Source organism: Phocoena phocoena, chromosome 20, assembly GCF_963924675.1.
Source record: "Phocoena phocoena chromosome 20, mPhoPho1.1, whole genome shotgun sequence".
NCBI classification, from domain to species: domain Eukaryota; kingdom Metazoa; phylum Chordata; class Mammalia; order Artiodactyla; family Phocoenidae; genus Phocoena; species Phocoena phocoena.
The window spans coordinates 17151069-17170448 of record NC_089238.1 but is presented as its reverse complement, the minus strand read 5'-3'; the positions used below and the strand labels follow the sequence as shown (position 1 = coordinate 17170448).

The 19380-nt window shown below is 58.4% G+C and overlaps 1 protein-coding gene across 1 annotated transcript; it reads left to right on the top strand.

The window, feature by feature from the left end:
• Positions 1 to 1944: 1944 nt before the first annotated feature.
• Positions 1945 to 16912, top strand: KCTD15 (potassium channel tetramerization domain containing 15). Its single transcript, XM_065898878.1, has 7 exons — positions 1945 to 2088; positions 3728 to 3823; positions 5388 to 5480; positions 6130 to 6305; positions 11194 to 11338; positions 13981 to 14286; positions 15401 to 16912. Exons 3-7 carry the CDS (start codon positions 5415 to 5417, stop codon positions 15557 to 15559), a joined length of 852 nt encoding a protein of 283 aa, XP_065754950.1. The 5' UTR covers positions 1945 to 2088; positions 3728 to 3823; positions 5388 to 5414; the 3' UTR covers positions 15560 to 16912.
• The last annotated feature ends 2468 nt before the right edge of the window (positions 16913 to 19380 follow it).

Sequence of the window (19380 nt, the reverse complement as noted above, 5' to 3'; positions counted from 1 at the left end):
GATCTGCTGGGCCTGGCCGAGATGTGGAGAGCAGACAGTGGTGCTGTCAGGCTCGAGCTGGGAGCCAAAAGCCCGGGGGCGCCAGGGCGTGGGGAGCTGAGTGGGCAGCCCATGGGCCGTGCGGGAGCCGCTGCACAGATCCCTGACCTACTTCCAGGGCCCCTTTCTCTTCAAGGAGCTGCTAAGAATCCATAAATTAAGGAAATTAACTGATGGGGCCTGCGGCATCTTTGTAAGCTATTTAAATCTATAAATTAACAACATCTTCTGCATATATCAAGTAATTGAACTAACTGCAGGGATGTAACTTTAATGAGAAAATTTCCCCCTTCTCCTGTAGTTCGAGCTCTAAAGTAAATAAATAAATAAAACCTTCCCTTAGGAGGAAAGTTCCTCCTTATTCCCGCGTGGAGAAGTTACAGTACGGCGGTGCGGGCCCTCTTTCCACGCGCGAGGTCTCCTGGTCAAGGGAGGCAGGCCCCCCACCTTGTCCTCTTTTCACCAGCGCCCCTCCCGTGAGTGAAGCCGCTAGAGGGCGTCCAGGTCCGGCTGGAGCTCGGGGTGGGGGCCCCCGCGCCGTTCCCGGCCGGAGCGCACCGGTCCTCCAGCTCGAGCCTGGCTCTGGCCCGGGCGTCCCCGGAGCCGGACGGGGGCGCAGTGCAGGCCGGGCGCAGTGCACCGGAGGCTCCGCGCTCCGTTTCCTAGGAGCCGGGAAATGGTCCAGGAGGAGGAGGGGGGACGGGCGGGGCGCAAGGGAAACAGGAGAAAGAGGAAGGGGAGGAGGAGGTAGAAGAGGAGGAGGAAGGGGCAGCCGACTCGAGGACCAGGAGGGACGCCCCGGGCGCAGGCCTCAGCGCCGCGGGGAGTCTTGGCGGTAGACGTCTCCATCGCGCCGCGCGCGTAAAGGAAATGGCGCGTCTGGCGGCGGGGGGCCGGCCGGGCACCCCCCGTGCGCCCCTCCCCCGCGGTGGCCGACCGCGTGTCCGCAGACGTCACGGGCGGCGCTGCTCCCCGGTAGAGGGGCAGCCGGGGCAGAGACCCGGGGAGGAAGGCCGGGGAGGGGGAGGGGCGGCACCGGCCCCCGGCTCCTCTGCAGCCCCGGCCGACTCGCAGCCCAGTTTCTTCCCAAGTCCCGCCCCTACCCTCGGGCGCCGCGGCGGCGGCTGCTCTCCTCTTTGTAACCGAGGAGTCAAGAAATGTGAGAAACGTGCCCTGTGTTACTTATTTGGGAGCCGAAAATTTATGCCCAGCTGAAAGCGCCCGGGGAAATATTACATCAGATGAAATGACAATGATTAAAATCAGCTTCTCCCCCGCCCCCTCCCGAGCCCGGAGGAGGCCCGGGCGCCGCGTGGCTGGCCGGCGGGGGGCTGGGCGGCGGAGGGCGCGGGGACCTGGGCGCACCACTCCCGGGAGGGTCCTGGCGGAGGCCCCGGCGGGAAGGCGCGGACTCCGGGGGAGGCGGGTGGTGATCGCCCGGCTGAAGGAAGGGAAACGGCGCGTTTTTGTCGCCGAGCGCGGCAGGCGCGGGCGCGCGGAGCTAATTGCGACTCTAATCCTCTGCCCCGCGGCGCAGCCGAGCCCCGAGCCAGGAGTCGCCGCGCGCTCCCGCTCGCGCTCGCAGCGCTGGGTAATTTGGAGCCGGATCGCTGCCCTTTGCGTCCGGGCTCGGCCGCGACGGGACACGGGCTACGGGCTAAGGTGGGGGGCTGGCTTTCTCGCCAGCAATCGGGGAAGGCCGCTGGAGAGAGAGGAGGGAGGAGAGGAGGTGGGAGCGGCGGGAGGGCAGCCGGAGAGCGGCGCGAAGAGGAGGCGGCGGCGGCGGCCGCGAGGAGGGGAGGAGGCGAGGGGAGGGCGGGGAGGGGAGGCCCCGGCGCGCCGCGCCGCGAGGGGCCGCGCGAAGCGGGGGCCGGGGCGGGAGGGGTGGGTGGGGGGAGGGTTGGGGGCGAGAGAGAAAGTAACTCCAGGACGAGACCGGAGCGACCCGCGCAGCAAGCAGAGGCGGCGAGGCTGCGCCCGGCGCCCGAGACCAGCGGCTGCGCGGGGCGGGGGCTGCGCCCGAGTCCGATCCGCCGCTCCGGCTCCGAGGTAAGCCTCGCGCGGGCGGCCACCGCTCAGCGACGCGCACCCCTGTCCCTAAAGTGGCTGCGATACCCAGAAAGTCTCCCGGCCGTGATTCGGACGTGGGAGGGGCGGCTGCTTTGTCCCGGTGCAGGGCGGCGGGGGCTGGCGGCACGGGGGCACCCAGCACAAAGGCCTGGTGCGGGAGGGGGGGGACTGCCCACGTGGGCCGGCCCTGGCCCCGGGTGGACCCTCCCCACGCGGGCGGGCACCGAGCTTCCTACCGCACGGGGAGGTGGGGGTGAGGGGGTGTTCACGTCCCGGCACTCGGGCCTCAGTGCCGGGCCGAGCGCCCTGCAGGGCCGGCGTGTTTCCGGGGTCAGAACCCAGCTCACGCAGCCGGGGCTTCGGCTGACTGGGCCCGGCTTGGTGTCCAAATCAGAGAGAGAAAAAGTCTCCAACGGGACAGATGTGTGTCCTCTGACGCCCACCCGCGAGTCCGAAACGGAGCGGGAGGGGCTGGCGGTCTGGTGGTCGTCCCAAGCGCGCGGGATCTGGAGCCCCAGGCGGGCCGCGCGGAGATGCGATCGCCGCCTCCGGATCCCCGATTCCCGCCGGTACCCCCTGACCTGGACGCGCGCACCGGCACACTCTCAAACAGCCCCCCTCCCCCGTGGCTGGAGCGCGTTTCAGTCCTCCCGCGCCCCCCACCTCCGGCTGCAGAAAGATCAGCTTCAAGTTTTCACTCTGCGTCTCAAATGTGCATGAAGGAATTTAAGTGCACGAGTGAATAACAGCATTAGTTTCAATTAATTTTTTTTTAAATCCCGGCAACAATAAACTTTGAGAACAAAAGCGCTTTTACGTCCTTAATTAGGCGAGCTTCCCATCTGTGGTCTCTAAGTATCTGCCTCTTGATTTAACTTTGTCTTCCGCCCCGCCCGTGCCGCACACCCTCGCGGTCCTGCCAGGCGCTTTGGGTGCCGCGGCCACCGCCGCCCGCGGCGCCGCCGGCCTGCACCCAGCCGGCTCCGGCCGCCCCGAACGAAGTTCACACCGGCCGGCGGGCTCCGCGGCCGGGCTGGCGCGCGCCAGGTGGCCCGCCTGCCTCCCTTCCGGCCCGCCCCCTGGACAATTCTGCAGGCCCCTGGCCCTCTTGCCCGGGGCTGGCGCCCTGGGCGCAGACCTGAAGGGAGTTCTCGAGCCGCCTTCTGTTTACCTTTTATGGTTAAAATAACAGCTTAGCAAAGAAGCGACTTCATGAAGAAGCGATTTAGTGAAATCGTCTCAAGCTGCCGCAGCTCAGCCAGTTTAATCACCCCCGGAGAGCTGAACAACTGCGAGCACAATGGGACACAAAATCATTTTGTGTGTAAATGAGCGGGGCATTCTGCTCGCTTCCCTCTGCTCGGGCGGGCGGGGCTCGGTGGCGGGCGGGCGCGGGACCCCGGGCTCCCGCCGCAGCTTGGAGAAGCGGGTCAGTACCCAGCCAGTTTGGAGACCCGCGGGCCGTGCAGCGCCCTACCGCCGAGGCCCCTGCAACAGGCGGTTTGGCTGAGCCTCGGGAGGGGCGTGGCGAGCTGGGGCTGGTCGTGGGTTTGATGCCGGTGCTGGCGGAATGAACTTGTCTCTTCCTGCACCCACTTTATGCTTCTGACCTTGGCAGTGGTCTCGGGGAAAGGGTCGTTGTCCAGCACAGATGCGTTTGTCGGAGGGAGCAGTGGAGGCTGGCGGCAAGGCGTACAGCCTGGGGCTTCCAATGGTGAGTTTCTGGTGTGCCATGAACATCAGGTGGTGCTTGCGATGGAAAAGTCTGGGTGAGAACAGGATGGAGCAGCTTTTGTGATGGGTACTTGGTGTTAAATGTCACTTCTGAGTAGTGTCCTGGCAGTAGGGCCGGCATTGTGCAGTCTGCTTTGATAGACGTTCCATCGGAATTCCTTCCAGCACAGTTTATCCTCAGTGTGGCTTTCCTTCTGACTCCTCCCTCGCAGAGCCTCCCAGGGCAGGATAGCCCATTCCTGAGATATGTTTTGGTTTCTCAGAACTTCCTTGAGATAAATGACCTGGTTTTCTTTTTGAAGCTTGCGGGAACTCAGGAATGCCCAAAGCAGCAGACCCTGGACAGCTAGAAGTTAAACATGACTGTCTGCTAATAGCCACCCCCCACCGGTTTCCTGTCAGAGGACTTGCCAGGACACCGAGGGCAGGACAAATCCTGGGAGAGTGGCCCGGCTTAAATTTGCAGGATTTGATTCTCATTGGACCTTGGTTCATGTATTAAAACTGGATGTTGAATTTCAAGGCAAAAGTCAATCCTTGAGAGAGGTTCGGGTTAAACCTGCAACGGATAAGTCCAGGTTTAGGTATATGGAAGCCAGTGGGGGCGGGGGGGGGGGTTTGATAGTCACTGTGCACGTCTCCCCCAGCCCCGGGTCAGTGGAAGGGGTCTGCTTAAACCTGCTCTCCTCCAGCTCTCCTGCATAGGACCTGCAAGTGTTCTCAGACAGCTTCTAGAGACTGTGGGACAGGCTTATTTCAGGTGGTTGCGGCTGAGAGGAGAGGCAGGAGAGAGTGTTCATTAGGTGAGCTGCTGTCTCCTTCTGGCCAGCTTTCTCCAATGCCTTGGGGCTGTGATCCCAAAGGGACCTGGAATATGTTAGGCACAGACAAGACCATTCCCGGGGTCTGGGGAGAAACTGCAGAGGTACAGGCTGGGCAAACAAAGAGAAGTTTTCTTCTCTCAGGAGCCACAGGGGGAGCGGTGGCTTCCTAAGTGACTTTCGCTCTTCCCTGGCTTCTCTGTGTCCAGCCAGTTGCAAACTGCATCTTAACACTGCAGGGATGGTGTTCAAAGAGGTCCTGGGGCTCCGCAGCCCATGGAGGGTGGGGGGGATCCTCTCTGAGCTGTGGTTCCCAGGGTTCTCTCTGAAGTAAGAGGAGACATGCTTGGTAACGTGTCTCAAAACCAAAATACCAAGAAAATCAGATTTGTTCTGAAACATTTTGGGGGCAATAATGGTGAGCATATGTTTCAGCACTGTCATTAGCTGAATTAGCAGACATGGAGCTGCCCTGAAAACACATGTGTGAGTGTGTGTGTGTGTGTGTGTGTGTGTGTGTGTGTGTGTGTGTAAGTAATCTCCTATGGCCCGGAGGCTTGCTTTGGGGTGTGGGGACAGGATAGTCGCGGGCAGTGTGGTAGGGCATGGGGTCCTGGGACGCATGTTCGTAAAGGACGATTGTAAGCATCTTTGACTGGGAGACACGGCGCCCAGGACCACTAAGGAGTAAGTCCTGTCTGGTTGTGTTGGTGCTTCCCACAGATACTCTGGGCAGCGATGGAAGCCTAGATGCCTCACCGCAAGGAGCGGCCGAGCGGGTCCTCGCTTCACGCCCACGGCAGCACTGGCCCCGCGGTGAGAGCCAGCAGGGTGGGCTGGGTCAAGGGCTGGTGTCCTCCTCTTTGCCGTCTTCCCAAGCGCCGGCTCACTGGCTGCCCTTCCTCGCAGCTGGCAGCCACAGCTGTGGCATTCAAGAGATGGCTGTTGACTGGCCGTACGAATATGTATTTTTTTTTGAAACAAAAATGCTCTTAATTTGATGTGAAAATTACTACATGTATAAAACTCAATGCCTTAGGTGCTGAGGAAGTCCCTAATTTAGAGGTGTCTCGTTACTGAGACAAACTTGCAAAAACCCCTGAATCCCAATTCACAAATTGGTGATTCGTTTGTCAGGGGATATTTCACATCTAACACATAAGCCCACGACCTTTAATTAGAATTTTGCAGTTTGTTTTATGCCCCTGGAGGCTGACACCTTGAAAAAAATTTTTTTTTCTTGATTTCTTATTGCTAATAAGCATCTTTCTTTTTTCCCTCTGGTACTTTGAAGAAAATGATGCAATACACTTAATTACAGTGGTGGCCACAATTTGTCAGCTGAATATGTGATCAGGCAAAGGCAGAAGTGATCTGATTAGATCTGTGATCACATTGGCAATAAAAGGAGTGCATAGCTCCGTCGTGGAGAAACCCTTGTTTTGTGCCTTGTTTCCATCTCCAGGAGGGAGGAAGCATGTCTCGGTTGTCTCTCACCCGGTCGCCTGTGTCTCCCCTGGCCGCCCAGGGGATCCCACTGCCAGCCCAGCTCACTAAGTCCAACGCGCCTGTGCACATCGACGTGGGCGGCCACATGTACACCAGCAGCCTGGCCACGCTCACCAAGTACCCTGACTCCAGGTAAGAGCCGAGCCCCTCATGGCACCGGGGCGTGCAGTGGTGACAGGCAGCATCTGTAGCCTGCTACCAGCCAACACGCAGGGCTCTCCAAGGCCCCCCTGCTCCTAGACCTGGGGAACTAGGGTTCAGGAAGCTGAGTGCCCCTGTCAATGGCTGCTTTGCACAGGGACTTGTGACCCTGAGCTGGTGGCATTGGTAGTGTTAGGGGGAGTTCCTGACTCACTGGCAGAGGCCACTTTTCAGAGCCAGCCCCACCTGCAGCTGGCCAGCAGCTGGCTGGGGAATCTCATGTTCCTTCAGGTTACTCTTGAGTGAGACTCAAGCCTGGCCTCTGCAGGGGACCATTCGTGAGCAATGCTGCGTACTTCTTGGCGTCATGCTGGGGAGAAATAGTTCATCCTATTTCCGAGTCTAACCCTTGGGATAGAGCGTAAGGGGAAGGGTGAGGGGCAGCTGCAATTTGTCATCTTTGCCTGTTTGGGTGGCCACTGCTGGACCCTAAGCAGGCTCCCTTGGATTTGGGGGGGTTGCAGCGACTGGCTAGGAATTCCATGATGTCCGGGAATATCCACAGCTGTGGGTGAGCATGAACCACATACCGCCATCAGCGGGCAAAGCGTCTCTGACCAGGACCCTCCCTACAGGGAACTTTACACTCTGCCCAGCTCCCCGGTGCTCCTGACTCCTGGACTCATCTGTGGGAGGCGCCGGACACTGCTGACTCTCCTGCTCTTGCCTCTCAGGCATTTCTCTCCTGGGGGCAGACCTGGTTTCCGCCTATAACAGCAGGGCTGGCCAGAGGTGGGACGGGTCTCTGAGCATCTCCTGGACATGATGCCGTATGCTATTTGCTGAACCTGGGACTGCTTGCTCCTGGTACACTGAGGGCTGGCGGCGGGAGGGCCACGGCCGCAGGGCATCACCTCTGTTTTAGACATTTAAAATAAAAAGCGGAGTTAATTAATCCCCCAGACACCGAGGGGGATCGGCTCCGGGAAGCTTTCTGATCAGGCTGCCTCGTCGCCGGTGTGGCTGCTCAGAGCGCGGAGGATTCATAGCGTGTGGAAGTGGCGGCTTTGGGAGCTCGTTGGAGGCCAGGGTGGCGCCCTCCAGGGCGGAGTGCTAGAGGTGGATGCAGTGTGTGGTTCAGAATTTGGGGAATCGGGTGCAGGTGACGGTGGGAGCTTCACTCCCTCAGCAGACGGAGGCTAGGCCTGGGGCACTTGTGACCTGGGGGTCTCGGAGGGGGCAGCATCCAGGAGGCCACGTCAGCCGTGTCGGCCTGGCACTCTCTGGCAGAGCCCTGTCGAGGATGGGAGATGGATTCTACTTATTTAATTTCAATTTAGCCTTCCGTGGCATTCGCGCCTTGTTTGAGATAGATCATCCCTTAATCGGTTGATGACGTTTGCGAGTGAAATTCATAAAACCCTTGCCCACAACGTCTCTGAAGAGTGTTCCCTGAAATCAGACACTTGCCTTTCTGGAGTAATCATGGCCCAGGCCTGCGGGGAACGGCCTCCTCATTCTGTCTCCAGGCTGCTGCCTGGAACGGGGCGGGCAGGGGGTGGTCCTCCCCTCCCAGACCCACAGCCCATCCTCAGCCATTGTCCTGCTCTGACATGGGGTGGGCCATCTTGCTGGCCCGTGACCTGTGGGACCCTCGGGCCAGCAGGGTGTGCCCAGAGGGGGTGGCGGTCTGCGTTCTTTCCTAGGCTGGCTTCCGGCTCCCAGGAGAGCTGCTCCTCAGGCCTGATGCTTTGGCCTAGAGGCCAGGGGAGGGCGATGTGACCTGTAGGACAGTCAGGACAGTGGGTCAGGCCAGGCCTGCGAAGTGGGTTGGGCAGCTCTGCTGGCCAGAGCCCCCCAGATCTCTCTCATCCTTCTTTGAGTAAATTATTAAAATTAAAAAACTGTTTTTCACTAATTCTGGAAACAAAGATCAATCCCTCATCCAGGGTCACCGATGTATAAGTCACCTGGAGATGGAGAATTGTGTTAAGGTCACCGCGGGTGGAGGGGGTTCTGGATGTCAGCAAAGTCCCACCCTGGGCAATGCCGGGAGCCCCCCCCCAGCCCCTCAGGTCCCGGTGCCCACAGAGCTGTGCCTGGGCTTCTGGTTCTTGGCAAGGCAGGGAGCGCCAACGGGTCCTCGCCCAGAGCCGGCCCCGCCCAGCTGCCCGGGGCTGGGAATGGACTCCTGTGTCTGCCAGCGCACTTGCTGGAACATCGTTTAGCTCCTGCCATGGTAGCCCCACGCTTGCGTTCATCCTCGCTGTGGGAAGCAACAAATTAAGATGTCCAGGAACTTTAGAACTAATAAAACCTGCCACTGAAACATGCAGGAAATTGGAGCCGAGGCTTAAAAAAAAAAAAAAAAAAGGGAAGAAAGAGAAGAAAAAGAAAACAACCCCTATCAGCTGGGGTCAGAACTGGCCAGCTTATTCTGTGGAAGACTTCTGAAGTTGGTACCCCGAACCTGCAGCCTCCCTCAGAGAGTGGCCTGCGGTGGCAATGGACTCTTAAGGACCCCCCCCACCCCACCTTCCGACACACACACACACACACACACACGTGTCGGAAGCTCCCTTTGAAGTGACTAACCTTCCCTCAAGCTGCTCCCGTCCTTGATAGCTTCAGACCCTGAGGGCATGAAAGGCCTTAGTCTGTGAAGAGACACCGAACCTGGAAAGACCTAGAACCAGCCAGTCCTGAAATAAGGCAGATTGAGAGCCTTCTAGCCTTGGACCCAGAAGACAACCTAGAACCCAGGAAGCCCTGGAATGTGGTGGATTGGGAGTCCTCTAGACCAACAGGTCTGGAGCTTCACAGCCTGATGTCCGGAGGGTTTGCAACACAAACAGCCGTGGAACATTGCTTGCTGCACACAGAGCTTGAGCTCAGCCAGGGAGGGTGGAGAAAATTCTGCAGGGAGGCTGAGGCTTCACACTTGCTGGCTCACCTATGGAAATGGCTCTCACTTCTTCCTGCTGGTGCCACGTGGGGTCCCTCAGCAGTCTGCGGATGATTGCCCGTGGCACCTGGCGCCTCGCTCAGTCCTGCCCGTCTCCAGGGCTGCTGGGTGGCCCTTATTCTGATATCTGGATGCCCAAGCTCTGCTGAGGTTAGGTCCTGGGGAGTTTGAGGCCTGGAATAGGCCTTGGAGCCCACAGAGCTTTGCAGCGGGGCTGTGTTCTCCAGTATCATTGTCATCAGGCCTGGGGGTTGATAGGGCTCCTTGGCCTTTGGAGCTCTGAGGTGAGTTGTGTCTGGGTGACCGCAGCACTGGTTCCACAGGCTCCGGCCTCTCCACACCTCCCCATGGGCTCTGGCCTGCTCATGTCCTTCTACGAGGCAGCCTTGCCCTTTATATGGCCCTGCTGGGCCATGTCCCCAGAGTGAGAACAGGCTAGTCACTCTACCCCTGGGCAGACCCTCCTGGCCAATGCCTGAAGTGTACCAGGCCACCAGAGTGGCTGGTGTCGATGGGAGGCCCCGAGAGAGCTTTGGGTGCCATGACCCCCCCAGCTCATTGCCCTGGCACACAGTGGCAGGAGTGGGGCAGGGCCTGCGGAGGGGGCTGCTGAGGGAGAGGGGAGCCTTCCTGGGAGGTCTTGCCGGTGCAGGTAGAGAGTGAGGGTGCTAAGCCTCGGCTTGTACAGGTTGGGCTGGAAGGCCTGGGGCCCAGGTCGGGGCCACCCTTCTCCCGGGCCGTGCAGGGTCCAGCTGGGGACGTGTATGTGGCCCTGCCTGTCTGCCGAAGGATGTCTGGAGATGCTGCCCCTGGGGAGACGCCGCCGACCTCCCTGCGGTTCCCGAGTCAAGCTCTTGGCTGTCCGCACCCCTCTTCGGGGTATCCTAACTCTCCCCACCGGGGCCTGGGGTCTGCAGGGGAAGTTAGCCAAACCAGAGCCTGCCGCCCTGGGAAGTGGGGAGGCCTGGTTCCTCCTCCCTGGAGTGGAGAGGGCCAGGCATCAGGGCGCCCCGAGAGCCTCCTGCAGGTCCTGTGCTTCTGTCAGAGCCACTGCCCTTCAGAAGGTGGAGTGCTGGGACCTGGCCTCCCCTCGCGGTCCCCTCCCCAGTGCGCACACGCTGTAGCACACGTGCACGCATTGGAGCATCCACACTGGGGTATGCGTGTGTGCGTGTGTGTGTACGTGCGTGCACTGTAGCTGCACACACACGTGCTGTCCCCGGTGCCTGCTTCTGTTCTCCCCTGGGGTTCCCTGAGCGCAGGGCTGTGGGTGGTTCGTCTGTGAGTTTGTTGAGCGTACGTAGCTGTGTCTCTGGTGGACCCGTGCCGCCTGGTGTGTCCCTCACCGGGATGTGTCTGGGTCTGCCTGTGATTTGTGTGTTGTGAGCGAGGGGACCACGTGACGCCGTGCCTGCCGCCCGGGTGTGTCCTGTCCACTGCTCGTTCACGCAGGTTGGGCGAGGTGGATGTGTGTGACCCGGGAGCGTGGCAGCTGGTTTCCATGTGTTCACTGGGCGGGCGGCCGTGAGCTGGCGTGTCTGGTGGTCAGTGGGGGTTTTCTGGGCAGTTCTGTCCGGCAAGGGTTTGTGTGCGTGGGACGGGGTGGCTGTGTCTGTGTCTCGCTGTAGTTTTCCAGGCCTGTGACCTGTGTCAGCGGGCAGGTGGGTGTACAGAGCTGGGTGTGCCTCTCCCTGGCTGTGGCTTGTGAGTGTAGGCGGGGCGTGTGCGTGTGCTGGTTGCCGCGCTGGTGTCCCGGCTGCCGCTGGCGTGTGCAGACATCCTTTTCAGTCCTGGCGCAGCCCAGAGTCACCATGTAAGGCCCCTCGCCCCTCCAGCAGGGGGAGCTCTAAGGAGTCGGGGTGGGGCAGGTGGACCCGCCCTTTCCTCCCACATCTCCGCCCCCATCTCTCCCAGAATAAGCCGCCTCTTCAATGGCACCGAGCCCATCGTCCTGGACAGTTTGAAGCAACATTATTTCATCGACCGGGATGGGGAGATTTTCCGCTATGTCCTGAGCTTCCTGCGGACGTCGAAACTGCTGCTCCCAGATGACTTCAAGGTAAGTCCGCAAACGGCAGCTGCACGGCACTGCCTGTGCGGTGGCATTCCACAGGGTAGGCTGTGACTTCATAAATGGACCCACAGTTGTCACGGCAACCATAAAAACTTAAACGATGAAGCCGAGGGCTAAATCGGTTTTCCTAAACTAATTTTGTTTTCTCACATTTTTAGCTTATTTATCAGGGTGTAACAACAATTAAGCAGCGGCAGTGGCGCTTACCCCGGTTTCATGTTTGTCTTGTTGAACGACTGTCGTGTGCCGGAGTTACAGGAGTTAGTGGTTCCCAGATCTGTTCCCCGTAGGCACTTGGCAGGGGGAAAACTGATCCAGTCCAAACACCCTTAAACAAAAGGTTGCCCCCAGGTCTCCGGGCGAGCCTGTCTGTGGCAGCCGACCTGGTTCTGAGAGTCCTGCCTCCGGTGCTGGGCCCCTCACGGCACGGGGATCCCGGAGGCAGGAAGCCCATGCCTGGGCTACCCCAGCTCCAACCAGCAAATGTCCTTCCTTTCTTTCTTCCTGCCGGCACCCAGAGGACCCAGTGGCCCTGGGGCTGTTTCATCCCTCATTCAGTTCAATTCCTGGGTGCCAACAGCCGAACTCCGGCTGAAAATGCAGTGAAAGACAAGGCAGACGTGGGTCCTGTCCCCATAGTGGTTACGGTCTAGTGGGAAGACAGACGATGAACCAAAAAACACTTGAATTCCACGGGGGCAAACACTTCAGAGAAGCAGAGAGCATTGTGAGAGTGAACCACGCGGAAAGCGGGCCCGGGTGGGTTTGGAGGCAGGGCTGTTTCTCCGGGCGATGGCGGAGGAACGGGGGCAGACAGGTGTGAGGGCCTTGGTGGGGAGGGCAGGGAGCTGGATGGGTGGCAGCCTGGGACCGTATGAACTGGGAAGGAAAGAGCAGGAAGGAAGGCTGCTGCTTGGTGTCAGGACCTTGGTGGCCGGCTCAGCGTTTGGCTTTTTACCCTGAATGCAGTGGAAGGGTTGTGAGTAGGGGCATGACCGTCAGATAGGTTGTGTGGAAAAGGATACGCAGGGGAGCAGGGGGGTAGAGGCAGTGAAGGTGGAACAGAGTTGGTAGATTAGATTCACGCTTAGGAAAAAGATGCAGGAGCCACGGGTGTGGATGGTGAGGGTCGGGGGCTCTCGAGGGTGCCTCTGGCCTGCAGCTTGAGTCCTGAGTGGCTGTGCGGAGGCCCAGGGTAGAACAGGCTGTGGGGGAGTGGCACCGCACTCCTGTGTGGAAGAGCTGGTGGGGCATCCGGGGGAGATGTTCTGGGCTATGAGGAAGGAAGTGGGGTTGTTGGTTTGCAGACATCATTTCAAACCTTGCATGGATGAGAGCAGAGGCCCGGCATGGTGCCCTGAGGAACCCCTGTGGAGGGACAGGATGGGTTCTTTTAAATGTTTGCATTTTATTTATTTTTTATACAGCCGTTCTTATTAGTTACCTATTTTATACATATTAGTGTACACATGTCAATCCCAATTTCCCAATTCATCCCACCACCATCCTACCCCCCCCCCCCGCCACTTTCCCCCCTCGGTGTCCATACGTTTGTTCTCTACATCTGGGGTCTCTATTTCTGCCCTGCAGACCGGTTCATCTGTACCATTTTTCTAGGTTCCACATACATGTGTTAATATACGATATTTGTTTTTCTCTCTCTGACTTACTTCACTCTGTAAGACAGTCTCTAGGTCCACAGGATGGGTTCTTGACTGATAACAGGCCTGGGGAGGCTTCCCCTGGGGTGACTCCGAAAGCTGGGGTCAGTCAGCAGGAGGAACGGACTTAGGGACAGTGGGGTGGGCCCGGCTTTGGGGGTTGGGCTTCCTTGACTCCCCCCAGGGGTCCTCAGGCTCACCAGCCGGACTTGAGCTGAGTGGTGTGGTCATGGGTCCTCAGCTACTCAGGGCTGGGGTGGGTGTGGGTGGACATGTGTTTGACCGGGACAGTGGTCTGATCATCAGGGCCTGAGGGGTGGTTGGGGCGAGCCCGCCAGCCCGGGAGTGGGCTGCTGGTGAGAGGTGGGTGTCCCCCAGACACCTCCTCACACTGCCTGCAAGGGCAGGGGCCGATCTTGTCCTTTAAGCTTCACCCCGTCTTTGAGCTGGGTGTTTATATCCATTTTATAGATGAGGAAACTGAGGCTCAGAGAAGGTCTGGTAGATAATGATGCCGAAAATCCAACCCAGACAGGTCTGTTTCGCCTCCCTGCCCCGCAGTGAGCTCCTCCAAGGCAGGTGAGGACGGGGCTGCCCCGTGCCTTGCTGACAAATCAGTAGGTTTCCAGGCATCCGCACCGCCTCTGGCTCCTCTAACCTAGCCTCCGGGTCTATCCAGAGGCTTCTCTCTGCTTCAGGGGGATGAAGCCACCCCCAGTGCTTGGGGCCAGACGGAAGAGCTCATGGGGTCTTGGGACAGGTACACACCAGCCGCTGCCTGGATGGAGGCAACACCTTTTTTGGGGGGGCACACATTCAGCCGAGACTCGTTTTCCCCATCCCTACAATGGGGACAAACCATCCCAGACCACACTGTGCCCTGGGGATGCGGGGTGTGAGAGGGGGGCCTCCTGGAGCCGGCCCGGCAGATCCCCACCACCCCCAGCCGTGTGCGCGTGCCCACAGGACTTCAGCCTGCTGTACGAGGAGGCGCGCTACTACCAGCTGCAGCCCATGGTGCGCGAGCTGGAGCGCTGGCAGCAGGAGCAGGCGCAGCGGCGCCGCAGCCGGGCCTGCGACTGCCTGGTGGTGCGGGTCACGCCGGACCTGGGTGAGCGGATCGCGCTCAGCGGCGAGAAGGCGCTCATCGAGGAGGTCTTCCCCGAGACCGGGGACGTCATGTGCAACTCGGTCAACGCCGGCTGGAACCAGGACCCCACGCACGTCATCCGCTTCCCGCTCAACGGCTACTGCCGGCTCAACTCGGTGCAGGTGAGGGCCGGCCGGCCGCCGCCTCCCCCGTGCCTCGCCGACGCCCTCCGGCGGCAGAGGGAGATGGAGGGAGGCTCGGTGCCGGCAATGGCGAGGCCCTCCGTGCCATCTTACAGAAAAGGCAACAATGTGTCGATGCATAATTTATGTCCCGCTCATAATTAAATGATGGCGCCTGGGGGATGGACTTAAAAAAATTGATCTATGCTTTTTTTTTTTCTTTCCCGAAAGGATGTTCTATAAAAATGGCCTAGAGTATTTTCAACAAAGTGTGCTTCATTTGACACCCAGAGTCTGACTTTGGATTCAAATTAAACCCAGGCAGTGGGAGCAGCAGGTCAGAGGCTGAGAGTGGGGTGGCCTGGAGCCCCCCTACTCATCATGCTGCCCGGGGCCACCAGCACCCAAACAACCGCCCAGTGCGTGTTTGGACTGGCTTTCCCCAGATAGATCTAAGAGCTGGGAAGCCCCACATGGAGTGGAGGCCTATTTTCCATCAGCTCTTCCAGACCCAAGAGCAGACTCCTATTTCAGGCTTGGGGCAGAGTGGACTTTGTGGGGAAAATTCCACTAGCTGTCCGTCAGAACTTGCTAGGTGCAGGACCCGGGTGTCAGACACAGTGACCAGGCCCTGCCCCCACAGAGGCGCAAGCCCGCCCACGTGGACACGGAGACCTGCAGAGACGCAAACATCAGGAGGACGCCTCCTCTCCACCCCAAGCTCCCTTGAGCTGATGGGCCCCCGGGCGTCAAACCATCTGGGACTCGCAGCTCAGGGAAGCAGGGTCTCTATTACTGGGGCCTCAGTGAGGGGGGGGGGAACCTGGGACCATGTGTCTGGAGAGAGAGGGGCCCAATCAAGGTTGTGGACCCCTGAGGGCAGCAGGGTGGTCGCCCATCCAGGTTTGGCTGTTTGAGGGGCCCTGGGGCCTGGCCGCCCCTGTCCCTTCTGTGGCTGCCCCGCTGGATGTTCTGCAGGGACTTCTGTCAGCAAGCGAGACATGTCTTCACAGGAGAAGGTAGCTTGCCCTGGGCTAGTGCCCATTTGCCCACCAGGCAGGGCAGGCAGACTCTTACAGCTGGGCGGGACTGACCCCTGTTTCTTCCCCGGCAGGTCCTGGAGAGGCTGTTCCAGAGGGGTTTCAGCATGGCTGCGTCCTGCGGGGGTGGCGTGGACTCGTCCCAGTTCAGTGAATATGTGCTTTGCCGGGAGGAGCGGCGACCGCAGCCCACGCCCACTGCTGTCCGAATAAAGCAGGAGCCCCTGGACTAGGCCCTGCCTCAGTGCCCACCTGAGGCCTTTGGGCCCTGGGGACGCCCCAGGGCCCAGGAAACAGTGCTGGGGAGTTCTGCCTATGCCTGCTTAGCGGTGGCCATGAGACTGAGGGTGGGGCTGGAGGGTCCAGAGCCTGCCCAGAGAGCCCCAAGGCCCCGTGTGTCATGGCAACAGAATGTGGGACGCTGGAGGCATGTCCACTGAAGGACTGTTGACGTGACCCAAAGATGCCGAGGTGGGAGAACTCGGCCACCAGTTGTCTGGGCCCCTCAGTTCCCAGTCCGGTCCTCGAGGCTCCACATGTGCCAAGGCAGGGTCAGCAGAGGCCTCCCCGGTGCACGCCGAGGAGCTGTCCATCCTTCACCACACGGCAGACTCCAGTGGGTCTCCTTGCGTCAGAGATGGCTTATTTTTCTACAGTATTTAAGACGGAAGTAACTGTAAGTGCACCAGAGAGGCCGACAAGGACCAAAGCTTCTTTACCTGTCGCTCAGCTCATTCGGACGTGCAGCATGTCCGCATGGGGGGTGGAGGAGCTGCCGGACACTCGGGCCCAGGTGCCCGCAGAGCAGGGCTTGGAAACTTCTGGTTCCTGCTCTAGGAGCAGATGCAGGGATGGCAGTGCCATGGGCTGAAACTGGGCTCCCACGGGGTGGGGCTGCTGGGAGGAGGGTGGTACAGGCGTGGGGGATGGATAGCTTTGGAGCCACCTGGGGCACAGGCCACACTTGAGAGCCACCTGACCAACTAATGCCCAGGGCCTTCGATTCCTGTCTGTGCGTGCGCACACCTGGGCTCCCAGAGAAGTCATCTCCCCATCAGGACCAGCCACGGGGCCACACCACATCCTTACCTCAGGAATGGGCCCCACGGTGAAGGGGCCCATCTGTCAGCAGCGTCCTCTGGGTCCCCAGCTCAGGAAGCCGTCCCCCACTCTGATTTTCCCACACTCATATGCACACTGAATTTTAATTAGACTGTTACACTAGCTTGCCAGTAAGACCCGGACAGAGTCATACCTTGGGTTCTTGGCCCCGGATTCCAACGAGGACTGCCTCTGAGGGGTCCTCACAGACCTGCTGCCTCTCAGATGACAGGCCCAAAGATGGATACCGCCTGCCTTGTCACACACAGTTCCCCTCCCCTCCCGAGATGGCTCTTTCCCAGGTTGGAGAAACTGCAGAGAACTGCTGGGTGGGCGGGGCGTCCTGGCCAGCACTGCCCCTTGTACGATGCCTGTAGACTTGTATATGACTCCTTTAATATTGTAAAGATGCTGATGTACAATTGTCGCGTGTTTGTGTAAACACATTATGTTCCTAGTTCATGCCATAAATGATGCTATAAAGCAAAAGACTGAGGCTCCATCCTGTGCAGAAGCGGCAGCCAGATTCCAGCATTCCGTGCTGTGCAGGGAGGTTTGGGGATGGGATTCCTGCCTGGGTTCCTTCAGTTCAGATGAGGAAGAGCCAGCAGCGGTAACTGGGGGAGGGGCAGGGACAAGGGTCCTGAGCTTGCTGTTGTTGATTGCATGTGGGTGTTTCCTCACTGCTGTGCCTGTCCCCCCTGGGCAGCCCAGATTCGGAATTCTGATTCACAGCCCCTAACCAGATGCAGGCTGGGGAAAGGCAGACCCAAAGTGTCCAGGAGCTTTTGAACCCAGTCTTCAATGTTTGTGATTTTTCCCTCCCTCTGGGTTTTGGTTGAGGTTGACGTCCTCTTTAGAGCGCCGCAGAGCAGTAGGAGAAGGTGGCAGGCGGTCCATGCGTGGCTCAGGCCAGCCAGGGGACACGCAGCCCTTCGCATGAGGACAGGTCACCCTAGCTCTGCACAGGACCTCGAGGCGTCTCTTTCCGAGGAGTTTGAATGTACTTACGCAGGCCTCCAATTTTAATGAGCCTTTTTGTATTTCTCCTCAAAGTCCTTATGTTCTAACTGACCAGGACCCTTTCCCATGCCAGTAAGGGCCACCAGCCTCTCACTGCCTGGGGGACGGGCCACAGCCATGTGCTGTCTGAGGCCGCAAAGCAGTCGCCATCCCACTGTGTGATCGAATTTGCTGGACAGACTTGCCAACCTTCTCCTTTGCGCAGCAACGTGCCTACAGTTGGCACACGGGCATTTGGGCATCTGAGGTTCACATCTGAGAGGAGAAAGTGTTGTGTTTATTAGAAAGGAAGTCTTGTGGAAACAGCTCAGTGCCGCGTGTGTTTATGGGTTTTTAGAGTATGATAACCAGCATGGTTGCCGGTCGGTGGAGATTCCCTAACATTTTCAAGCAAACTATCATTTTGATTAAACCATTGTGCTAAAAAAAAAAAAAAAAAAAAAGAGTAACTACCTTACTGAATGTTACTCTTATCTCCTTACTAATTAAGACAAACCAGGAAGTATGATTTAGGGAATTTCTAAATTTGTAGAGAAAGTACCATGTTCCCAAAGCGATGCAAAAATTCTAAGATAGTCCCTATAAACAATAAGTACAAACATTTTTATGCTTCCTGGAATGAATATACTATATTGTAAGTAATCTCTTGATCAGTTGCCAGCGATATAAGTGTCACTTCTGCTCTTCATAAATTATTCTTGATTATAAGCAACTGGACAGATAGCTGTGCCAACACTTCCCTGTTCCCCACCAGACCTCTGCCCGTGCAGGAACTCTGCAAAGCTACAGCAGGTGGCTTTGGCCACTTTCCTAATGACACGGAGCTCAAAGTCAGGTCACGACACTAATATCTTTTAAAAAGCTTTTTTTTTTTTAAATTTAAAGCTACCACTTGACTGTGTTCCATAGAATAAATAAAGGATATTTTATGAATTATACACCCAGCTCTAGCACTTCGTTTCTAATCTACCGAGGCAGCCACAAGAAGGCGCTCTGGCTTGAGTGACTCTTAAGCCACTGCTCCCCACACTTGGGACTTGGCTTGACCACTGAATAAGCACCTTGAGTAGCCCTAGTCCCAGATACTGAACCTTCCTGATCTAGGTGAGGAGTTGCCGTGGAGGGTTGGGCCCTTTTGCGCTATACTCATTTTGTACACGTGTATGTGTAAACCATTTGACAAAGGGGCAGAGAAGCATGGATGTGAGAAATGGCTCCACTGAGCCCCTGACCAAGGGAAGACCAATTTGGTTGAGTCCAGCAGAGCCTAATTAGAGCACGGGGTTGGAGATGACCCTTTTTCCCATCCAGGAGGCGGACCTGTGTTCTCTGGAGAATGCTACCTGCCAAGATGGCCCCATCCCATCAGGCCCTGTCCACCCTCCTGACTCCCCAGAGACAGGACGACAGCTGCAGTGGCCCTGCAGCACCCACAAGACTGGAGTTCCTCCTAAGTGGATGACAAGACGGAACATTCAAATGCAGGGGCTGCCAGAGGATTTTCATTTCGAGGCAGGGCACTTGGTTCAAGCCAATGGGGAGTTCTAGACAGAGCTGGAGGGCCAGCTCTTGGCTAGAGAGCACAGATGCTGCCCTTGAGCCTGGTATCTGGGCTGATGAGGGATGTTGTAAGAACTGTGATGTCACAGTTTGATGGTCTCGACTTCTGTTGACTTTAAGGTGGGTGGGCAGATGTGTTTAGCACAAAGACAGCCACACAACGCTGGCCTTGGCTCAGATGTGATGAGACGTGGCTGACCGTCTTTCTGCTCACCCCCGTGCCACCCAAAGGAGGCGGCTCCATGTAGAGAGAAGCCTTGCCCTACCTGAAGATTGAGGCTCATGAGGTAGCCCTTTGTGGACCAAGAGAAAGAAAAGAGTATGGGTGGCAGCTAAGGGTAGCTTCCTGCCAGGAGCCAGACTAGCAGTG

Excerpts from the sequence above, each read along its gene's own strand:
- KCTD15 (XM_065898878.1), top strand. The coding sequence starts at position 5,415 with ATGCCTCACCGCAAGGAGCGGCCGAGCGGGTCCTCGCTTCACGCCCAC. Across the intron at positions 11,339-13,980 it reads TGCTCCCAGATGACTTCAAG|GACTTCAGCCTGCTGTACGA; the intron begins GTAAGTCCGCAA and ends GCGTGCCCACAG. Across the intron at positions 14,287-15,400 it reads GCCGGCTCAACTCGGTGCAG|GTCCTGGAGAGGCTGTTCCA; the intron begins GTGAGGGCCGGC and ends CTTCCCCGGCAG.